A 20,822-nucleotide genomic window follows, 5' to 3' on the forward strand; every position below is an offset into this window, starting at 1 on the left:
GGTGATTGGGTTTCTTCTTTGAGCACGTATCCGTATCCGTATCATTAGGACAGCCGAAACCGGTCCAATCTTTCGCCGTCGACTAAAGACGCACTTCTTCAATCATTATCTGAAAAAATGCATTAAATATATATTTTTTTTAAAATGTCTAACCCTAACTAACCTTACTGTCATGCACTTGTCCTAATAAACTAACCTGCACTGTAGCACTCAACACTTTGATGAACATTGTTACTCAGCTGATAGAGTTGTGCCCTTCCTGATGACTTGTCGTACAGAACTTGTAAGTCGCTTTGGATAAAAGCGTCAGCTAAATGACTAAATGTAAATGTAAATCATTAGGGCACAACTCTAACTAACTCTTGTGTTTTTAAATACATGTAGTATGCAGATACTAAAGGTTGTGGTTCTGTTGTTTTCCAGAGTGGGCTGCTTTCCACCTTCAGCCTGTCTCTGAGCGACCTCTCCCAGTCCACTGAGAACATGGCCAAGGTGATGCTGCTCAAGCCAGGGTGAGCTACAAACAGACATGCGGTGTAGACCGCTTCAACTTTACAACAATAACAAACGCAAACCTTGTGTTCATTTAGCTGATTTACCGATTTACCCAATAAAGACATAACTTATTCTCTCGCTGTTTGCTGTTTTAGTTTTAGTCCTTCAATTGTATACTTTTACCTCACTACAAAAATGCAAACAGTTAAATGCGTATATCATACCCAAAACACAACTATTTAAAATTGAGACTACAAATACCACCATGTTAATGAACGTGACATCAGGGTAACAAGTTGGAGATATCCGAGCTCTATGAAAAACTTCAGAGGTCCAACGATGCAGTTTGGTGGCTGTTCGAGGGGTATTTTTACGACTTGGAGGTTGACTTTCCGCGAACGCAACCTTTGTTAGTAAGGTGAAAATTTACAACCGAGGGACAAACTGGCAACATATCATAGTATAATAGTAGATGCCATGACCTACATCCCGTTTTCTGACCGTGAATGCCAGGAGTTTAGATTTCCAAAGGTCATTATGTTGGAAACCTCCAATTCCCACTTCTCACCAATGTGTTAGGAACTAGCGTAGTCCAGGGCGTTTGTTATTTTGGCCGTCCAGACACTAGACCCAACATGGAGTGCAGTATTGGGGAAGGAGAAGGGAAAACAGAATTGATGGTCTGGTTTTTTAATTAGATTAACATTTTAGATGAATCCACATGTTGGCGGCTGGGTGGCGCAGCGGAGATTGCGCTCGTCACCAATGCAAGAGACTCCGGTCTCGAATCCGGGTGTCAGCATTGCCTCCGGCTTGGGCCAGCCGTCATACTAACTCATTGGCAGAGTTAGCGGGTGGAAATCGATGGGTGGGGATTTGGACGTTGTGGACAGCGACTCCTACAGGTCGGTTGGGGGACGCCTGCACAGCAGAGACAGGAAGTAGCGGGGGTAGTGTGAGCCTCCCATGCATTACACCTCGCCACTGAGAGTCCGCGCTGGCAGGTGAAAAGATGTGACAGGCTGCCTCCTCGTGTACTGGAGGGGACACGTGATGCAAGGCTTCTATCCTCCATACAGCCGACCAGTGGGGGCATAGTCGAGCAACATTCAAGACAGGGGAAGGGAGAATTGGAAACTCGAAATTGGGATGGGAGAAAAATAGAAAATAAGAAGAAAAAGTGGATACAAAAAAAAAGATTAATCCACATGTTGGGTCATATATGTTGGACGATGTCCACCATATTCAACGGCTTGTTAATGGGAAGTGTGATGCAGTGTGCCCTCTTTTCTTGATCCTCCAATCACAACCGCTGCTTCCCTCAAGGGGATACTCGTTTTTATTTTTGTAAGAAAACAAAAAGTCCATCACAGTTCATACTGTTTCATATAAAGAGAGAATACTGCTATTTAGCTGCTGGCTGATGTCGACCTCCCACCCAGCGTGCGTAGCGCTGTACTCATGGCTATTCTGGTGGAAGAATGGCAGCCAGAGAAAGGGTAGCTGTTAGCTATGCCCAAATCACAGTCTGTACCCACCTCGAGCTCCAGAGTAGGCCTGTTGCGTTGCATTTGTCTGGCATACAGAGCAAAATGAAAGCTATAAATCATGCCTGCGTCCGTGGGCGGGGGGGGGGCTGCATGGAGCTCTGTGGAGCGCCTGCAACCAGATCACCGCAGGCTTCTGTTCCCCTCCTACCCGCGGGGCTGGATCTGATGCCCTGGTGCTTTACAACTCTGACACGCAATCTCCTCCACAAGGCAGCGCCCCACAACCACATCTATTCTGCAAGGCAGCCGGAGACGCCGCACAGGTGATTTACAGAGTGAGACCGGCACGGAGAGGCAGAGAGAGAGAGGTAGTTAGTTCAGTGGCTCTGAGGTAGTTAGTTCAGTGGCTCTGAGGTAGTTAGTTCTGTGGCTCTGAGGTAGTTAGTTCAGTGGGGGAGGAGAGGAGAGGAGTCTTTTAATGCAGGATATTATTAATGCGGGAGATATTGAGAAAAGTTATCAGAGAGAAAAAGAGCTCCTTTGTCCATCGGCAGTCATGCTGCAGCAGGGTCCCCCAGTGGGGATGAAATAACACATGACCAACACGCAGAGGGTGACGAGATGACATATGGCCAATACACGCCGCACGGTGATTATTGAATTCTCACGGTCCATGCACTGTGACCTACAGCATTGGTTTTCAATCATTTACATGTCAAGGACCCCGAAATGCGAGGACACAGTTTGGACCAAGAGTTTGGTCCCAGGGTCCCCCAGTCCCACTAGAAAATATTTCTGCTTGTGCTAAATCCTATTACTGTTTCATACCGCAGGCAGAGAGAATGAAACTTACGATCAGAATAGTCAGCCATACACAGTACATTTTGAGATAACTGAATTAAATAATTGTCAAATTAAATTAAACTATTCTTAATTTAACTGGGGACCTCCTAAAGGACCACCGGGGGGTCTCCGGACCCCACCTTGAGGAACCATCGACCGGCCACATACTCGGTTTTGTTGTTGTGGTGTCTTTTTCCTTCCTCTTCCTCTCACCTCGAACGGCGAACATGTGATGAAAACCTACTGATCGTCTTGGAGCAGCGAGCGTCGAGAGCGAGGAGAGGCTTTGATTTCTCCTGTAGGCGGCTCCTCGTTAGTGTAGCGGCTAGTTAGACCCCCCCACACAGCGAGGTCCAGCGAGGAGGGGTTTGATGTTAGCGTAGTGGCTAGTTAGACCCCCCACACAGCGAGGTCCAGCGAGGAGGGGTTTGATGTTAGCGTAGCGGCTAGTTAGACCCCCCACACAGCGAGGTCCAGCGAGGAGGGGTTTGATGTTAATGTAGCGGCTAGTTAGACCCCCCACACAGCGAGGTCCATCGAGGAGGGGTTTGATGTTAACGTAGCGGCTAGTTAGACCCCCCCACACAGCGAGGTCCAGCGAGGAGGGGTTTGATGTTAGCGTAACGGCTAGATTGACCCCCCACACAGCGAGGTCCAGCGAGGAGGGGTTTGATGTTAGCGTAGTGGCTAGTTAGACCCCCCACACAGCGAGGTCCAGCGAGGAGGGGTTTGATGTTAGCGTAGCGGCTAGATTGACCCCCCACACAGCGAGGTCCAGCGAGGAGGGGTGTGATGTTAGCGTAACGGCTAGATTGACCCCCCACACAGCGAGGTCCAGCGAGGAGGGGTGTGATGTTAGCGTAGCGGCTAGTTAGACCCCCCCCCCACAGAGCCAGGTCCAGCGAGGAGGGGTTTGATGTTAGCGTAGCGGCTAGTCAGATCCCCCACACAGCGAGGTCCAGCGAGGAGGGGTTTGATGTTAGCGTAGCGGCTAGTTAGACCCCCCCACACAGCGAGGTCCAGCGAGGAGGGGTGTGATGTTAGCGTAGCGGCTAGTTAGACCCCCCACACAGCGAGGTCCAGCGAGGAGGGGTGTGATGTTAGCGTAGCGGCTAGTTAGACCCCCCACACAGCGAGGTCCAGCGAGGAGGGGTGTGATGTTAACGTATCGGCTAGTTAGACCCCCCACACAGAGCCAGGTCCAGCGAGGAGGGGTTTGATGTTAGCGTAGTGGCTAGTTAGACCCCCCACACAGCGAGGTCCAGCGAGGAGGGGTTTGATGTTAGCGTAGCGGCTAGTCAGACCCCCCCACACAGCGAGGGCCAGCGAGGAGGGGTTTGATGTTAGCGTAGTGGCTAGTTAGACCCCCCACACAGCGAGGTCCAGCGAGGAGGGGTTTGATGTTAGCGTAGTGGCTAGTTAGACCCCCCACACAGCGAGGTCCAGCGAAGAGGGGTTTACATTTACATTTAGTCATTTAGCTGACGCTTTTATCCAAAGCAACTTACAAGTTCTGTATGACAAGTCATCAGGAAGGGCACAACTCTATCAGCTGAGTAACAATGTTCATCAAGGTGTTGAGTTAGGGTGACCAAACGTCCTCTTTTGCCCGGACATGTCCTCTTTTCACGCCCTGTCCGGGGCGTCCGGGGGGGGTTTATAAATTCATGGAAATGTCCGGGTTTCATTGTTTTTCAGTTTCAGTTTCAGTTTCACGGCCCTTTGCGAGCATCTGAAGGCTCGGGACTGCATTTTTCGCTGAACATATAAATTACCTAATTAATGCATTATTTGTTGCCGTTCGAATGCCATCTGAATCGCCAAAATCCGTGCCTCAGTTCTCCAGTTACATGCCGATATGTCAGGCGTGCAACTTTTTACGCGCCGCGCCAGATTATCACCCCGGACTCCTGAGGCTCCAGAAGTCAATCATCCGCCGATTGCGAAAATGATTGGTCAGCGTTGTAACTTGTAGCTAACAATGAGTGTATAGCTTTCCAGTGATATCCCACGTGGCGGTGTGCGAATCAGGGATCTAGGTGAAAATTGACAAGCGAAGACGGGATCAAGTAATAAAAATTCAGAATTAATTTACTTGGATGAGGAAATAGAGAGATGGAGACCTTTTTTCTTGGCACACGGTTTACCCGGATGTCTGTAGTCTATAAGACTCATTTCTGAATGGATTTTTATAACATTTGGAAAAGACTTCAGGCTATGGATTTGCGGTGTTTTCCAGCTTATACAAAATATATATATATATTATTTTGGAATATTGCAACTACTACACAAAAACGTGAGTACACAAGTTCAAGTTCAACTCATGTTCAGCCCTATGTTACTCATTAGCACTAAAAGTGATTTTTCTTTATTGTGTACGAAACTTCAGAATGTTATCTTTCAAAAGAGACCAGGCTTATGCATGTGCTATAAGCATAAAGTATAAAGATAAGCTTTGCAAAAAAAGTATGCAGTCCTCAAGTTCAAGTAAACACATTTTCACATTTCTGGGTGCATGTTATGTGGTTAAATTTGGGATATTGCAACCACTGCATAAAAATGTGAGTACACAAGTTAGGGCTGTCTTAAATACTTCGAAGCTTCGAAGCTTCGTTCGATGGCACAAGCTTCGAACATTAAAAAAAAATAGAAGTTTAAAAAAATAAAAAAATAAATAAAAAAATTTCAACGATTTTTATTTTTTTACTTCGGTGTGTGTGTGTGTGTGTGCATGGGGCCATTGGGTGGGGCCGGGGGACAAATACACTGGAGGAAAGTAACCCAGCTCAGCACTGCCCAAATTATATCATCACTATTGCCTGTTTGAAGGATATCATCCTCAAACACATATACACCACCTACACGCCTATTCTCAGTCCTTGCCCCACAATGGTGGAATGAACTACCCACCCCAGTTAGGACAGCCGAATCCCGTCCAATCTTTCGCCGTCGAGTAAAGACGCACTTCTTCAACCATTATCTGAAAAAAAAAAAAAAAAAAAAATCTAACCCTAACTAACCTTACTGTCATGCACTTGTCCTAATAAACTAACCTACACTGTAACACGCAACACTTTGATGAATATTGTTACTCAGCTGATAGAGTTGTATCCTTCCTGATGACCTGTCGTACAGAACTTGTAAGTCGCTTTGGATAAAAGCGTCAGCTAAATGACTAAATGTAAATGTGAATGTAAATGCCTTGTAGAATTCCACACATAAGAAAGAAAGATACTGGGATGAATAAACAAAATAGGAAATAAAATTTAGAAATGAATAAATATGAATCTCCATATATGAAATAGAACATTTAGATAAGGTGCTACTGAGATGTTTTGGTGAGTTCTTTGTTTTTTTGTGGAAGTAGCCCTTCTTAAAAATGCATGAACATTCACTGATAATTGGTCTGTAGTAGTGGAGTCTACAAGGTCTACATTGCTGGACCTTGTAGACTGACATAATTCTGTGCATAGTTTAGTCTACACAGGCCATATTTCAAATAATCAAAATCTTACTTCATTCATCTTAAACATTCTTGATTTGGGGTAGTTCCCATGAAATCTGAAGTTGTTCAAACGACAACAGCGATCCACCTTGAATTAAATCACACAGCCGTGTTGGCTGCGTCACAGTCACGAAAGGGGCTACTTAATTCATTAATCCAATCCACTTTATTTATAGAGCACATTTAAAAACAACAAAGTTTACCAAAGTGCTGTACAAGTCCCACAACATAAGATAAAAAAAAAATAAAAAAATTAATCAATTTTTTTTTATTCAAAACTTCGAATTAAAATCGAAGCTCGGCCCCGAAGCTTCGATTGCCAAAAAAAATTCGAAGGTCAGCCCTAACACAAGTTCACGTTCAACTCAAGTTCAGACCTATATGCTACTCAATTTCATTAGCACTAAAAGTGATTTTCCTTTTTTGCATTAGTAACTTCAGAATGTTATCTTTCAAAAGAGACCAGGCTTATGCATGTGCTATAAGCATAACGTATAAAGATAAGCTTTGCAAAAAAAGTATGCAGTCCTCAAGTTCAAGTAAGAAAAAATTACCTTATTTGAACAATACCAAAAGAGATTAAACCACATCGTATGTATTGATAAGACCTTCTACTAACTATATCAAAAGACAGAAAGACTCAACATGGATACTAATGATAAGAAAAAGAGTGGAAAGAAAAACCCTCCAACGGCGCCGATTTTGACACGTTCGAAGGGCACAGCGGACGCAGCAGCGGTACCGTTGGAGACTAGCCCCGATGGGGGGACTATAGTAGAGAATATACCGGGACCAACGACGACTGGCCCCGAGAGGGAGACAGCAGTTGACGACACAACGGTAACGACGTGTAAAAATACCGTAAAAGATAAAGCAGGGGAATTTGAGAAGATAATCTCCAACAAACTCATCGGGTCCATCATTGCACCCACAACATCATCTGACACAAGCAGTGCAATTTCACATCCCGACTTCAACTCTCTGACTATCCTGATGAAGGAACAGATGGTCGCTATCGAGGAATTCAAAGCACACATCGATGCTAAATTCGAACTGGTTATGGAAGCAGCCGTTGTACAGGCCGGGCGAATCACGGCAGTGGAGAATACGGTGATAGAAATTACACAGAGGGTCCAAGTGAACGAGAAGAACCTCAACGATGGATTAACAGAATTATCGGCGGAGATAAAACAGGTGGAGGAGGAATGTCGGAAGAAAATACAAGAAGTCAAAGAGAAAGCAATGGAGAGGCAGCTCGAGACCCAACGTTACTACAGGCGAAATAATATCCGCATTGTGGGACTGGATGAATCAGTCAAATGCACAGACGACAGCTTTCCAACAGTGTTAGTAGATATTTTAGGTAATAACAACCTTCCCACAGCGCCGACAGTGGACCAATGTTACAGAGTCGGTACACGAGGCCAAAGAGGTAACGGTCCGAGAGTTATCATTGTTACCCTGCGTAAGACGGTAATAAGAGACGCCATCATTAGAGCAGCGCGCAATCAAAGGGGGAAACTGAAATATGGTGAAAATTCAATAGCTATCTGAAGATCTATGTAAGGAGGCCATCGCTCAGCGTTTCCCCTACAAGGATGTGATGCAGAGAATGTTCAAGAGTGGTCTCAGGCCAATTCTTAACTACCCGGCACTATTATCAATCATGGGAAAAGACGGTATTAGACAGGTAATACGCACGCCTAAAGCCGCCGAAGATTACATGAAGCTACATGGATCAGGTTCCCCCGGGCAGGACGCAACACTGGCTCGAATCAGATAAACTTACTCATCTCTCTATTTCTTTGTATTTTAGTAATTTTATTAGAATGACTTTACCACGGCTCAACAAAAGTAACAGATGATATGCACGCTGGCAACAATAAGGCACAAGATGTTTAATATGGCTCGTAAGGCATTATATTTACAGTCTTCTGGTCTCTGTGGAGACAATAATCCAACATTGACATTATGAATATTCTGGAACATTCTGGGCTCCTCTCTTGACTGCTCAGGGACACAAAGGAATATCCCGGAAAATACTAGAAGGTCATGACCCCTGGGTAGGAAGATCATTCTGGATCATACAGCAGTGTTTACATATTTACTAGTATTCTACAACCTTCTAGATAATAATAAATTTTTCATTTTTCAACTATTGTTAGTACATTAATGGGAAGGCGCAAGACCAAAAGCGACATTCTATCGAATTAGAATGAAAGTTTTAGATCCTATGGCAATTAGCATAGGAAGAATAGGATTACAAAGCTCAATTTGGGTAATCTGGTGGCCTAAGGGAGGGAGTCATAAGTGTAGGATGTGTCTATGGGACACAATCCTGTACGACTCTCGATGGGAGGGGGGGAAAGGGGATTTTTATTTGTATATATGTATGTTTTTAAGCTCGGCTCTCAACGGGACCTCACTAGTTGGATGTATATCTATTGTTGCCTCGCACTCCAGAAGCATTACCAATAACTACACAACAACATGTATAGATTATGGCTAGTTTGAATATAATGATCTGGAACACTGGGGGAATAAATAACCAACACAAACGCAAAAGCATGCTCACACTGATGAAAAAATAACAGGTGGACGTTGCTCTGCTAAGTGAAACGTACATTCTAGAGAAAGACATAGATACGTTAGCGGACAACACATATCATAATATTAGTCACTCTTCTTTTGGTACGAGAACTCGTGGTGTAGCCATAGTCGTTAGATGTAAGTTGAATATTGAATTAAAGGGAGTATGGTCTGATGCAGATGGTCGTATAACTATAGCTATGATTGTACACAAGAACAGGAAAATAGCGTTGGCAGCGGTAAATGCCCCAAATTTGTACGAAGAGGGTTTCTTCACTACACTAACCAAAGCAATGTTAGACCTTCCCGATTACTCATTTATAATAGGTGCTGATTTTAATGCCATTTGGGATCCAAGGATGGACAAATCTTACCTCGCCTTTTCCAGCGAACAAAAGAATTCATCTAATGCATTAAAGGATTGGTCGAAGATTACAGGTGTAAATGACTTATGGCGATCACTTAATCCCACGACCCGAAAGTACTCTTGTCGATCTGCGAGACATAACACATTATCCAGAATAGATTATGTCTTTGCATCCCCAAGACTATTTGATAACTATGAAGTGGAAATGATACCCAATGCACTATCAGATCACTGTTATTTACTCCTAAAAGGAACATTTGGTATACTATCTTCCCGAGCCCCAAGATGGCGATTTAACTCGATGCTGCTTAATAACAAGGAATTCATTACACAACTCAAAGAAGCTCTTATAGTATTCCTACGGGAGAATGCAAACTCGGTGCAAGACCCCAGAATAATATGGATGTCGGTAAAGGGAACGATCAAGGATTTCACTGATGGCTTTTCCTCCAAAATGCGCAAGAATCGATGCACAAAACTGGCTGAACTGGAAACGCTTTACTCAACGTTATTTAATTCTTTAAAATACAACAACTCAACTCGACTAGAAAATCAAGTTAAGGTACTAAAAAAAGAGATCAATGCCATATACAGACAACAATCGGAAATACAAATACGTAGCACAAGACAACAGCAGTACTCCCAAGGTTCTAAACCTAGTCACCTATTAGCCATGCGATTAAGAATTAATGCAAAATTTGCAGATATAACTACCATTAGAGCACAACAAGTACTTGAAACAGACCCTGAAAAAATAAACGATACATTCAAAGAATTCTACTCCGACTTATATAAATCAGAAACGACCTTCGATCAAAACAAAATGGACACATATCTTAATCAAATTATTCTCCCTAAACTTTCAGAGGATGACGCTAAACAGTTAGAAACACCGATCACACTAGAGGAACTCAAGAAGGCCATATCCGAAATGCAAAGTGGTAAGGCTCCTGGAAGAGACGGTATCCCACCAGAAATTTACCTTTCTTGTTGGGACATAATTGGACCCTTATTACTAAATATGATCTTATACTCAGTCAAGGAGGGGAAGTTCCATAAAAACGACAATATTGCACTCATAACAGTCCTTCTCAAAAAAGACAAAGACCCCACCGAGTGCGGTAGTTACAGACCCTTAAGCCTCCTCGGAACCGATATCAAACTGTACTCTAAGGTATTAGCCATCAGATTACAAAAGCATATGACGTCTTTAGTTCATCCGGACCAAACTGGCTTCATAAGAGGCCGCCTGATCACTGATAACATAAGACGAATACTGCACGTACTAGATGCCGACAAGGACGACACCATACCTAAGGCGATGCTGTCCCTGGATGCAATGAAAGCTTTTGACAGGCTGGAATGGTCGTATCTATGGGCAGTATTAGAGAAGATGGGGTTAGGTAAAGGTTTCATTGATTAAAGTAGTATACAAAGACCCATCAGCCATGATTACTACAGGTATAATCACCTCCGGAATATTTCCGGTATCACGCTCAGCTAGACAGGGTTGCCCTCTTAGTCCCGGACTATTCGATCTATCATTAGAACCTTTAGCACAATATATAAGACAATCCCAATCCATACAACCAATCGTAATCAAGGGCACACAACATAAAATTAGTTTATATGCGGACGACATAATATTGTTCATGCAAAACCCCAACACCACACTGCCTCATCTGCTCAAGTTGATTGAGAACTTTGGAGATTTATTGGGATTCAAGATAAATTGGCCGAAGTCGGCTTTCCTTCCACTTAACACCCCTGCAAAAAAAGATATAACCCTCCCAGGAGAGATACCTATAGTAAAACATTTTAGATGCTTGGGAGTGGAAATATTCCCCACCATAAGACAAACGGTGAAGCACAATTACACAAAAATCCAAAACAAAATCAAAGATGACCTTGATAGGTGGGCAAAACTTAAAAACTCAGTACAGGCACGGATATCAAGTTAAGATGGACGTACTACCTAGAATCAACTTCTTCAGTTCAATGCTACCGTTACCCCCTCCAGAGGGTTACTGGAAAAGATTACACTCCTCCACATACAAATTTATTTGGAATAACAAACCACCACGTATAAAAAGATCCACTGCACAGAGAAATAAAGCAGACGGTGGCATGGCATTTCCAGATTTTTTCCACTATTTTAAGTCGTACACATTAAGACCATTGACAACATGGTTTGATCCCCAAGCATTAGTATCCTGGAGAAAATTAGAAGAAAACATAGTAGCCCCACATAGACTGAAGGACATAGCATACACTAAACTACCAATCAAGCATTGTGAACGGAAATTTGGCCCCATAATTACTCATGCGATCCGGATATGGCGTGAAACACAAAAAAAATATCCTAACCCACATAAATGGCACAATCATACTCCCTTATTCAATAACAATGCACTCTTGATTGGAAAACGACCTATAAGATTCCCTATATGGGAAAAGCAAGGCATACACTCATTAGGGGATGTTTTTAACAAACAGGGTTTCTGTAGTTATGAAGAAATACAGAAGAAATTTAATCTCACCAAGTCCACACATCTTTTTTACTTGCAGTTATTGTTATGTTTGAAGACTCAAGGTGTTCCATTAACGAAACCAATTGAACACCACAGATACCACAAATTCTTCTATGAAAGAGAGACATCAAGAGGTTTTGTTTCAGATTTTTATCATCAATTACTAACATCCTCATATGAAACCCTCCACCTAGACTCCGTCTGGAGGAGGGATATACCAGACCTGGAAAGTGATTTTGATTGGCAAGAAGCCTGGGCAAATGTTCGACTCACATCAAGGAACCCGGACCATCAACAAATCAATCTTAACTATATTCACAGGACATACTTGACTCCTATAAGACTGAAAAAAAATGGGTCTTATACAAGACTCCAAATGCTCTTTATGTACAAATGGGGACGAGGGGACATTTATGCACATGTACTGGGACTGCCCACCAGTTAAGATATTCTGGAAAGAGGTGACCCAGCAATTATCAAATCTCGTAACTTGGAATATACCTGTACAGTGTACACCCCTCTGTATTACTGCTGAATGATGTTTTTGAGTGTGCAGTACATCCACAGCTAAAGAGATTGGTTTTATCGGGTATCACAGTGGCTAAAAAGCTGATAGCATCACGATGGTTCCAACCGGAAAAAATTTGCCGAAAGGTCTGGATTATTACATATCTCGATGTGATCTATCAAGAAATATCTACAGCAAGAATTTTGGGTCTCAATGAATCCAAAATGACATTGTGGTTAGAAGTGGTGGAGAAAATAAAAGCTAGCATATAATGGTAATGTCTGGTTAGGAGCGAGGGAAAATGGATGGATTATCCAATGGGGGGTCCGGGAGGGGGGGGGGGGGTACGAGCTGGAGCATATGTGTGTAGGTTTTTAGATAACAGGTATTAAGGGTATATCCTATATATGACAATTAACTAAAATGTGATTTCATTGGATGTGCACTGTCAACTAATGCTTGTGTATCTTATCGTGTGTTGTCATGTTTGTTTATGTGTTTGTTTAAAAAATTATAAAAAAAGAAAATACAAAAAAAGAAAAAATTGCCGCTTTTCTGGGTGCATGTTAAGAGGTTAAAACAATAAAGGCATCTTTGAGTAAACTTTGAGTAGAGATTCAAGAGGTTTATTCATCACATACAGTACAGTACATACACAAGACATAGTGAAATGAAGGTGGCCATGCCCGCTTCGATTGTGCAAAGTATCATTATATCTCGAGGCTGGGGCCAGCATGTCCTCTTTTTTGGAAATCAGAATATGGTCACCCTATGTTGAGTGCTACAGTGTAGGTTCGTTTATTAGGACAAGTGCATGACGGTAAGGTTAGTTAGGGTTAGATTATAATTTTTTCAGATAATGGTTGAAGAAGTGCGTCTTTAGTCGACGACGAAAGATTGGACGGGTTTCGGCTGTCCTAACTGGGGTGGGTAGTTCATTCCACCATTGTGGGGCAAGGACTGAGAAAAAGCAGGTTCTCCTTGATGACCGGGATAGGAGTGGGTCTGAGACGGCCAGGGTTTGATCGCTTCTTTTGCCCAATTATATTAGCGGCAAGCTGAAGCGGTGCGAGTAATAAATTGATGAAGAAAATGAATTCAAAATGGCAATCAGTGTCCCGACGTGGTATCAACACAAACTGACCCTCTGTCGCTGCTCAGTCAGAACAAAAGTCCCCGTCGCTGATTCAGAGATGTCAGTTGCATCAAAGTAGATTTACTTACCGGTTACTTTCACATACAAATGTAAATGTAATTTAAAACTAAACATCAGTCATTATGTGCACACCATTCAACTGCTTAAATATCAGGAATGTCAATTTCAGTCTTGTAAATGTTCTCATTTTGATGTCAAAACTAGCCGACTCGCTAGCGTAGCTTACCCTCGTTGCCTGTATGTCATCAAAAAAGGTTATATATGCACCCAAAGTCTAACAAAAATCCCTTTTGAAAGTGTTGATTTGTGAAGTTGCATGTACGAGGCTGCACTGTGTGGGATTTTTTTCTTTTTTTTCTTAGTGTATAAACCAAGAGGCGTTAATTGGATTCCTTTATTTAAACCTGGGGCCCTTCAAAATGCTACACCTACATGTCTGCTCTCAAAGTGGTTCGTTTTGTTTGAAACGCTCACCTTGAATACCCTCGGCAAGTGGCATGCGAGAGTGTGACTGCACGCTCAAACCATTACCATTCGTTACCATGGCTACCACTGGATCAACATGTTTAATTCAGCCTTCATTAAACGAACCGGCGAGGCGGACGCGGACCCCGTCAAAGATGATACGACCCAGACTCAGGGCACAGAGGGGCTCCCAGTAGAGGACGGGGGCAGGCTGGCAGTTCGACCCGCGCACCTTTTTAATAATGTTCATCCTTTCAGTTGTTCAAGGTCCCCTCCTCTGACAACCCTCTCGGTACACGCGACCTCTCGCCCCAAAGGTCGGATGGCATTTTGAGCAATCTGCCTCCGCTGACGAAAAGAAAAACGGGCTGTTATTAGGAGCCGAGACCTTTTTTGAAAATGACAACGTTAATAACAACGTTTGGCCAAAGGTCACCCGTCTTGGCAGCTGCTTTGCCACTGAGGCCCATATGAGCTGCTGTTAGACTGAATTCACCTGGAGAACTAGGGTCTGAAAGCGTTTTTTTGTTTTTTTGTCTACTGTGACGGTTGTCTTCTGGCACCGTCCTCTTCTATATAGGGTGCTGCCTATTACCACTTTGTCTCTGCTCTTCATCCTTTGTCCTGGTTGGAGTTTGAAAAAGAAAAAACTGGCTGAGGAACTGGAACACTTTGAAAATCGGGGGTAGTGAGAGGTTTCTCATTACGAAATGCACACCGGACTCATAACAATTATTATGGAATATCACTTATTTATTCTAGCTTTATTTAGACATTGCTATAACATTTATTGGGATGTTATTTAGTTAATTCTTTTATATTGAACAATGGATTTGTGTGTGTGTGTGCAGGCAGCAGGAGGAGTGGCAACGGGTCCATGAGAGCCTGCAGAGGGACGACCAAGATGTTGAAAGACTACTCCAGAACCTCCTGCAGCAGAGAGGAGTCCCTGAGGGAGTGAGCAGTGGGCCTACCGGGGGAGAGGGAGCGAGCAGTGGGCCTACCGGGGGAGAGGGAGCGAGCAGTGGGCCTACCGGGGGAGAGGGAGCGAGCAGTGGGCCTACCGGGGGAGAGGGAGCGAGCAGTGGGCCTACCGGGGGAGATGCACGGCGTGTTAATGGTGATGACGATGAAGCCAAGGTTGCCGAGATGACGGCGAACCCGAAGGGACTACAATCGGAGCACTTCAAAAGGTTGGTCTCGGGACGCCAAGGTGGCGCACCACTTAACGCACTGCAGTGCAACGCGGCCATCCCGGGTTCGACTCCCGGACCCGGCGACCTTTGCCGCATGTCATCCCCCATATCTTCTCCCATCCTTCCTCTCTGCCGGGCTCGTCCAATAAACCAATAAAAATCTACAAAAAAGGATCAGTATTGCACAGATACTGGTTAACAAAACTGACATTTTTCAAACACAACACTCTGTCGACTTTTAACTCGTCTACCAGCAAAACCTGACCTGCTGAATGGAACCTTTCAGAACTTCCATTATATCTTCACGCCCAAACCTGGTGCAACAGGATGCAACCTATTCAGACTCCAATGATGGAAGAGAATCTGTGCACTACTCTGTCCTTAGACCATCAGAGCTTGCAGACATGCAACACAAAATATAGACCATCATCAGAGCATGCAGACATGCACAGTGTTTCCCATTAATTACCCGCCACAGTCTGATTGGTCCCACCACAGTTTTATAATGAACCAAACATTTTTTATTAATACATTTTTTTTTTTATTATTATAAATTTTAAATATTTTTTTTTTAAATAAAGTTTGCCAATAGGGATGTATCAGTACAGTATTGGCAGTGGTAGTAGTCATAATAGTAATCCAGTATATTTTTTTATTTTCTACAGGTAACCACTTTTGCTTCATTTCTTTGATGGCTCAAATGTATGCTCTAGTCCAGTGGTTCCCAACCTTTTTCCCCCCAGGGACCCCCAAACATCTCTGATGAAATTCGCGGACCCCCTCCTAATAAGATACCATAAAATACTTTTTTTTTTTTTCATTTTAATAACAAACTGCTTATACACAGGCATATGCATCACAATTAGACCCACTATGCTTCTTTGACTTGTGCCTTCAATCAACAAATCTCATCTTGCACCATATGCATTTCAAAATGTTTGGCCAATATTCAAATGCTGTATTCATCCTCTCAAATCAGGCCCTAATGGTGAACGGTTTGCATTTATGGAACAAATCAATGCAACAAATTAAACTAAATATGAGACAGGAAATTCCAATCAGTAGCAGAGAGAATCTGTCCTAGCTGGGTTTAATACCTTTTTTTTGTCATTTTAATAACAAACTGCTTATACACAGGCATATGCATCATAATTAGACCCACTATGCTTCTTTGACTTGTGCCTTCAATCAACAAATCTAATCTTGCACCTTATGTATTTAAAAATTTTGGCCAATATTCAAATCCTGTATTCATCCTCTCAAATCAGGCCCTAATGGTGAACGGTTTGCATTTATGTTGAATGAAGTAAGAATCCACTGCAGTAAAAATATCCTCACCTCGAGTGGTGGTAGTAAGGTTGACTGACATGAGAATGTCCTGCTTCAGATCCTCATTTTCAATATATTGCACATAAACGATGAGCACAGCCTCGTCAGTTGTAGTTTCATCAAGTTGTATGGCAAATGGACCCTTTCTAAGCTTTTCTGACAGCTGCTGCTCGCAATCACTTGACATCTTATCAATTCGGTATTTCACTACATTGTTCGAGAGTGGTACTGATTTTAGTTTATCCGCCACCTGTGGGCCGCACAGTTTCTAAACCATTTTGATGCAGGCTGGTTTGATGAGCTGCTCGCCAATATTGTGCGGTTTCTTTGCTTTTGCAATTAAAAGCGAACACTCAAAGGAGGCTTCGGTAGCCTTCTGTAAATCACTGCCACCCCTGCTCCACGCTACTCTAACATCAACAGGCTTGTTCGCCTTGAGAGACTGTTCTTTCCTCCGAAAAAAGTCTGGATCCTTCCCAACGGTTTCTGGGTGCTTAGACGCCTGATGTCTCTTCAGCTTGCTGGGCTTCAGGCTCGAGTTTGCCAACTTTTCTCCACAAATCACACACTCAGGTCGTTTGTCTGGTCCCTCAGTGAAGCCCATGGTGATGTAATTTTCGCGATTGCTGTAGGTCCTAACTTTTTTTGCAGATGAGCTGCCATCATCTCCTTTTCGCTTGTCACACATTTTCGCCTCTGGCGGCTGACTGCAGACGAGCCGAGAAAGTTAACTAGCGTGCTAGGCTAGCTACAGAAAGTGATACAGTCAACTGATTCGCGTTTTAGCGGCTACCCGGTAGCCTACTGTTAACATTCAAAAATCATGTCTAGATGTTTATTTATTTATCTTTATTTTTTTATTGTAGTGGAGAGACTATTCATGCTTCTGATGATAAAAAAAAAAAAAACTCAAATCATCTGTGGTCTGGCGGACCCCCTGCGCCCCCTGGCGGACCCCCAGGGGTCCGCGGACCCCAGGTTGGGAATCACTGCTCTAGTCGATTTTGTGTTTAACTTTAAAAATAAAAAAAAATAGTTCAGGGGGGCATCATCAAAGCATGCAGACATGCAACACAAAATATAGACCATCATCAGAGCATGCAGACATGCAAAACAAAAGATAGACCATCATCAGAGCATGCAGACACACAAAGAAAAGACTGGCACCTTCAGACAGTGTAATGTGCAGCAGTGACTGGTAGAGCAGAGTAGTTGGTGGTTGGCTTTGATTTAGTCAGTCACGGCCTTGCTGGGCATGTTATGGGTTCCATGCCAGATCCGTTCTACACCCAGTACAACTTGAATCACATTCAAGTCCTGCGAGTGGACGGGCACCACTTTCTCTAAGGGCTGCGTGAGCAGAACAGGTAAGCAGAGCAGAGTGCTGGACATCGTTTTGTATTGATCGCTGGATCCGAGGAGAAATCCTCTAATCAGACCGAAGAGCCGCTCTGTGCGCCCTGGTTGAAGGACCCTGCTTCTCCTCAACCTGCTCTAATACCCCCCCAAACAAAGCTGCTGTTTGCTGTCGGAAATGTTCCAAAGTTGAATATTGTGGTTTCTGTCTTTTCCATCCCATTAAGTGGCGGTTATATTGTCTGTAAATCCTCAAATCTACATGCACAGATTCCATTTAATTTCACAGATAGTTGGATGGCTCTATAATCTCATGCAGCCATTTGGACTGTTTGCTATTCAAATCTAATAGATGGTTTTGTGAATGAGGAGGAGGTAAGAGGGAACGGGGTGGACGCGTTTTAATTTTTTAAGTCTTGTCTCTCGCCTGCAAACAGTTTGAAGTCTCTAGTGTCACACCACCACAAATAATGAAATTGCTTTTGAAAACAAAGAGCCTGGTAGCTGTGTATCAGAATATAAACCCAGTTGCCCAGTGCCCACCCCCTCATATCATTAAGACACCCCCCCCCCCCCCCCCTTTATTTTCCCTTATAGAAGAACAATGTATTATTTCAATCCTCTGTCTTTACTGCCTCCTATTTCAGCAGGATGGATTTGCCAGCCACGGTGAACGCTGACTCCAGACTGCCAAGCAGCTCTGTGCTGTCTGCCTCACCGGAGACCCATATGATGGTGTGTATACACGACACGCACGCATGGACGCACGCACACACACACGCACACACACGCACGCAACTAGGTCACATACGCACTCTTAGTTGGATATAATAGATATCCATAAATCCTCATGAAAACCGTGGGCAGTTTTTCAAAGTGTGAAGGTCGGTTGTATTGTTTACGGATTTGAATGAAGGTAAGAGATGTATTGTGTAAATCCCAAGTTTCTATTATTACGGCGCGCTGTCTGGTATGCTGCGCATTTACCAATGGCACCTGCAGTACTAGTTCCCTTCTGTCTTTACCTGCAGTACTAGTTATCTGTATTTACCTGCAGTACTAGTTCCCCCCTGTCTTTACCTGCAGTACTAGTTCCCCTCTGTCTTTACCTGCAGTACTAGTTACATCTTGTCTTTACCTGCAGTACTAGTTCCCTCTGTCTTTACCTGCAGTACTAGTTCCCCTCTGTCTTTACCTGCAGTACTAGTTCCATCTTGTCTTTACCTGCAGCACTAGTTCCCCTCTGTCTTTACCTGCAGTACTAGTTCCATCTTGTCTTTACCTGCAGTACTAGTTCCATCTTGTTTTTACCTGCAGTACTAGTTCCATCTTGTCTTTACCTGCAATACTAATTTCATCGTGTCTTTACCTGCAGTACTAGTTCCCCTCTGTCTTTACATGCAGTACTAGTTCCCCCCATCTTTACCTGCAGTACTAGTTCCCCTCTGTCTTTACCTGCAGTACTAGTTCCCCTCTGTCTTTACCTGCAGTACTAGTTCCATCTTGTCTTTACCTGCAGTACTAGTTCACTCTTGTCTTTACCTGCAGTACTAGTTCACTCTTGTCTTTACCTGCAGTACTAGTTCACTCTTGTCTTTACCTGCAGTACTAGTTCACTCTTGTCTTTACCTGCAGTACTAGTTCCCCTCTGTCTTTACCTGCAGTACTAGTTCCATCTTGTCTTTACCTGCAGTACTAGTTCCATCTCGTCTTTACCTGCAGTACAGGGCTCTACAGTGCGACCATATTGCTCGCATATGCCCCTAAAAATATGTGCGTGCGAACATGCAAAATCAAGTACTCGCACGGCGTGCGAGTGGGGCCAGCGAGTGCAGAGTACAGCCTCTCATTCGTCCTTTTTTTTCTCCGCTGCGAGAATCGTTAAAAAACTACAAGTCCCACAGTTCACAGCCGCATAAACGTTCCAATCACAGTAGTTTCCTGTGGTCACGCGACTGGAAACCAAAGTAATGATCAGCGGCTGCGTCACTGTCTGAGTCAAACAATAATACAGCCATGTCGAAGCCCATTCATTTTTATTTTGCGCAAAAGATACCGGAGAATGAGAAGTCAGGCGAGGCAGCTCATGTTACAGAGGTGATGGTTAACGTTAACGTTAACCAAGATACTGACGCTAGCCAGCATGCTAGCGAAGTTGGCCAAGCTAGCGAGGCTACACCCACTGTAGCACCCAATGTAGCCACTGTAGCTAGCGAAGCTACACCCACTGGAGCCGGAGGGAAGACATACAAATTTAACGTGAATTGGCTAAACATTTCCCCATGGCTAGAGTTCGAAAACAATGTCATGTTTTGTAAATATTGCAAAGTAGGATCGATGCATTGCGATGCATTGTTACACCCCTACAACTGAACTGGCCCACTGTGTATGTGTGTACAGCTAACTTGGCTAGCGTTATCAACCGCAGAGGTGGGCAATGGGTCCAGCTGTAGCGCCGGACGGCCAGAGTGCAAGCGGTGTGGCAATAGGGTCCAGCTGCAGCGCCGGACGGCCAGAGTGCAACGGTGTGACGTCGTAATTGGCAGAATCGACTGTCAATCAATGGTCTACCTGACACGCAAACTACTGTACTGGAGGTGTACAGTATTTCAATAGGCAACCCTGAAAGGATTATTTTTCTAAAAGAGCAATATAGCTCCCCCCTCTACTGATGGCCCTGGTTGTAAAGCCAGTGTCTCCTTTTTGTTCAATATCACTGCCTTTCTTATTAGGCCTAGTTGTTGGCTACAACTTTGCCATAGTAGGCATTAATCACTTAATTAATAGTTCAAATGTCTGTCCCATTCCCGTTTGCACACGCAGATGATACACACACACGCACACAGTGGGCCAGTGACTTTGGTGGTATGTGCTATTGCACAGATGTGTCCCGTTTGCACATGCACGCACAGTACAAATATACATTTATTAAAAAAAAAAAAAAAAAAACTCTGTTACTTGACATATTTTCACTGTGCTCCTAAATATTTGT

The 20,822-nt window shown here is 43.7% G+C and overlaps 1 protein-coding gene across 1 annotated transcript in view; it reads left to right on the forward strand.

The window, feature by feature from the left end:
• The window catches only part of kif16bb (kinesin family member 16Bb), a gene marked incomplete at both ends in the record, with an annotated part of 181,183 nt that overhangs the window by 114,914 nt on the left and 45,447 nt on the right, over window positions 1-20,822 (forward strand). The window contains 2 exons of the mRNA XM_084321873.1: window positions 424-512; window positions 14,801-15,142. Of these exons, the coding sequence (XP_084177999.1) occupies window positions 424-512; window positions 14,801-15,142 (431 nt within the window). The remainder of the gene's footprint in view (window positions 1-423; window positions 513-14,800; window positions 15,143-20,822) is intronic.

The sequence above is a fragment of the Notolepis coatsorum genome (assembly GCF_963971535.1).
Source record: "Notolepis coatsorum genome assembly, chromosome: 9".
NCBI lineage: Eukaryota > Metazoa > Chordata > Actinopteri > Aulopiformes > Paralepididae > Notolepis > Notolepis coatsorum.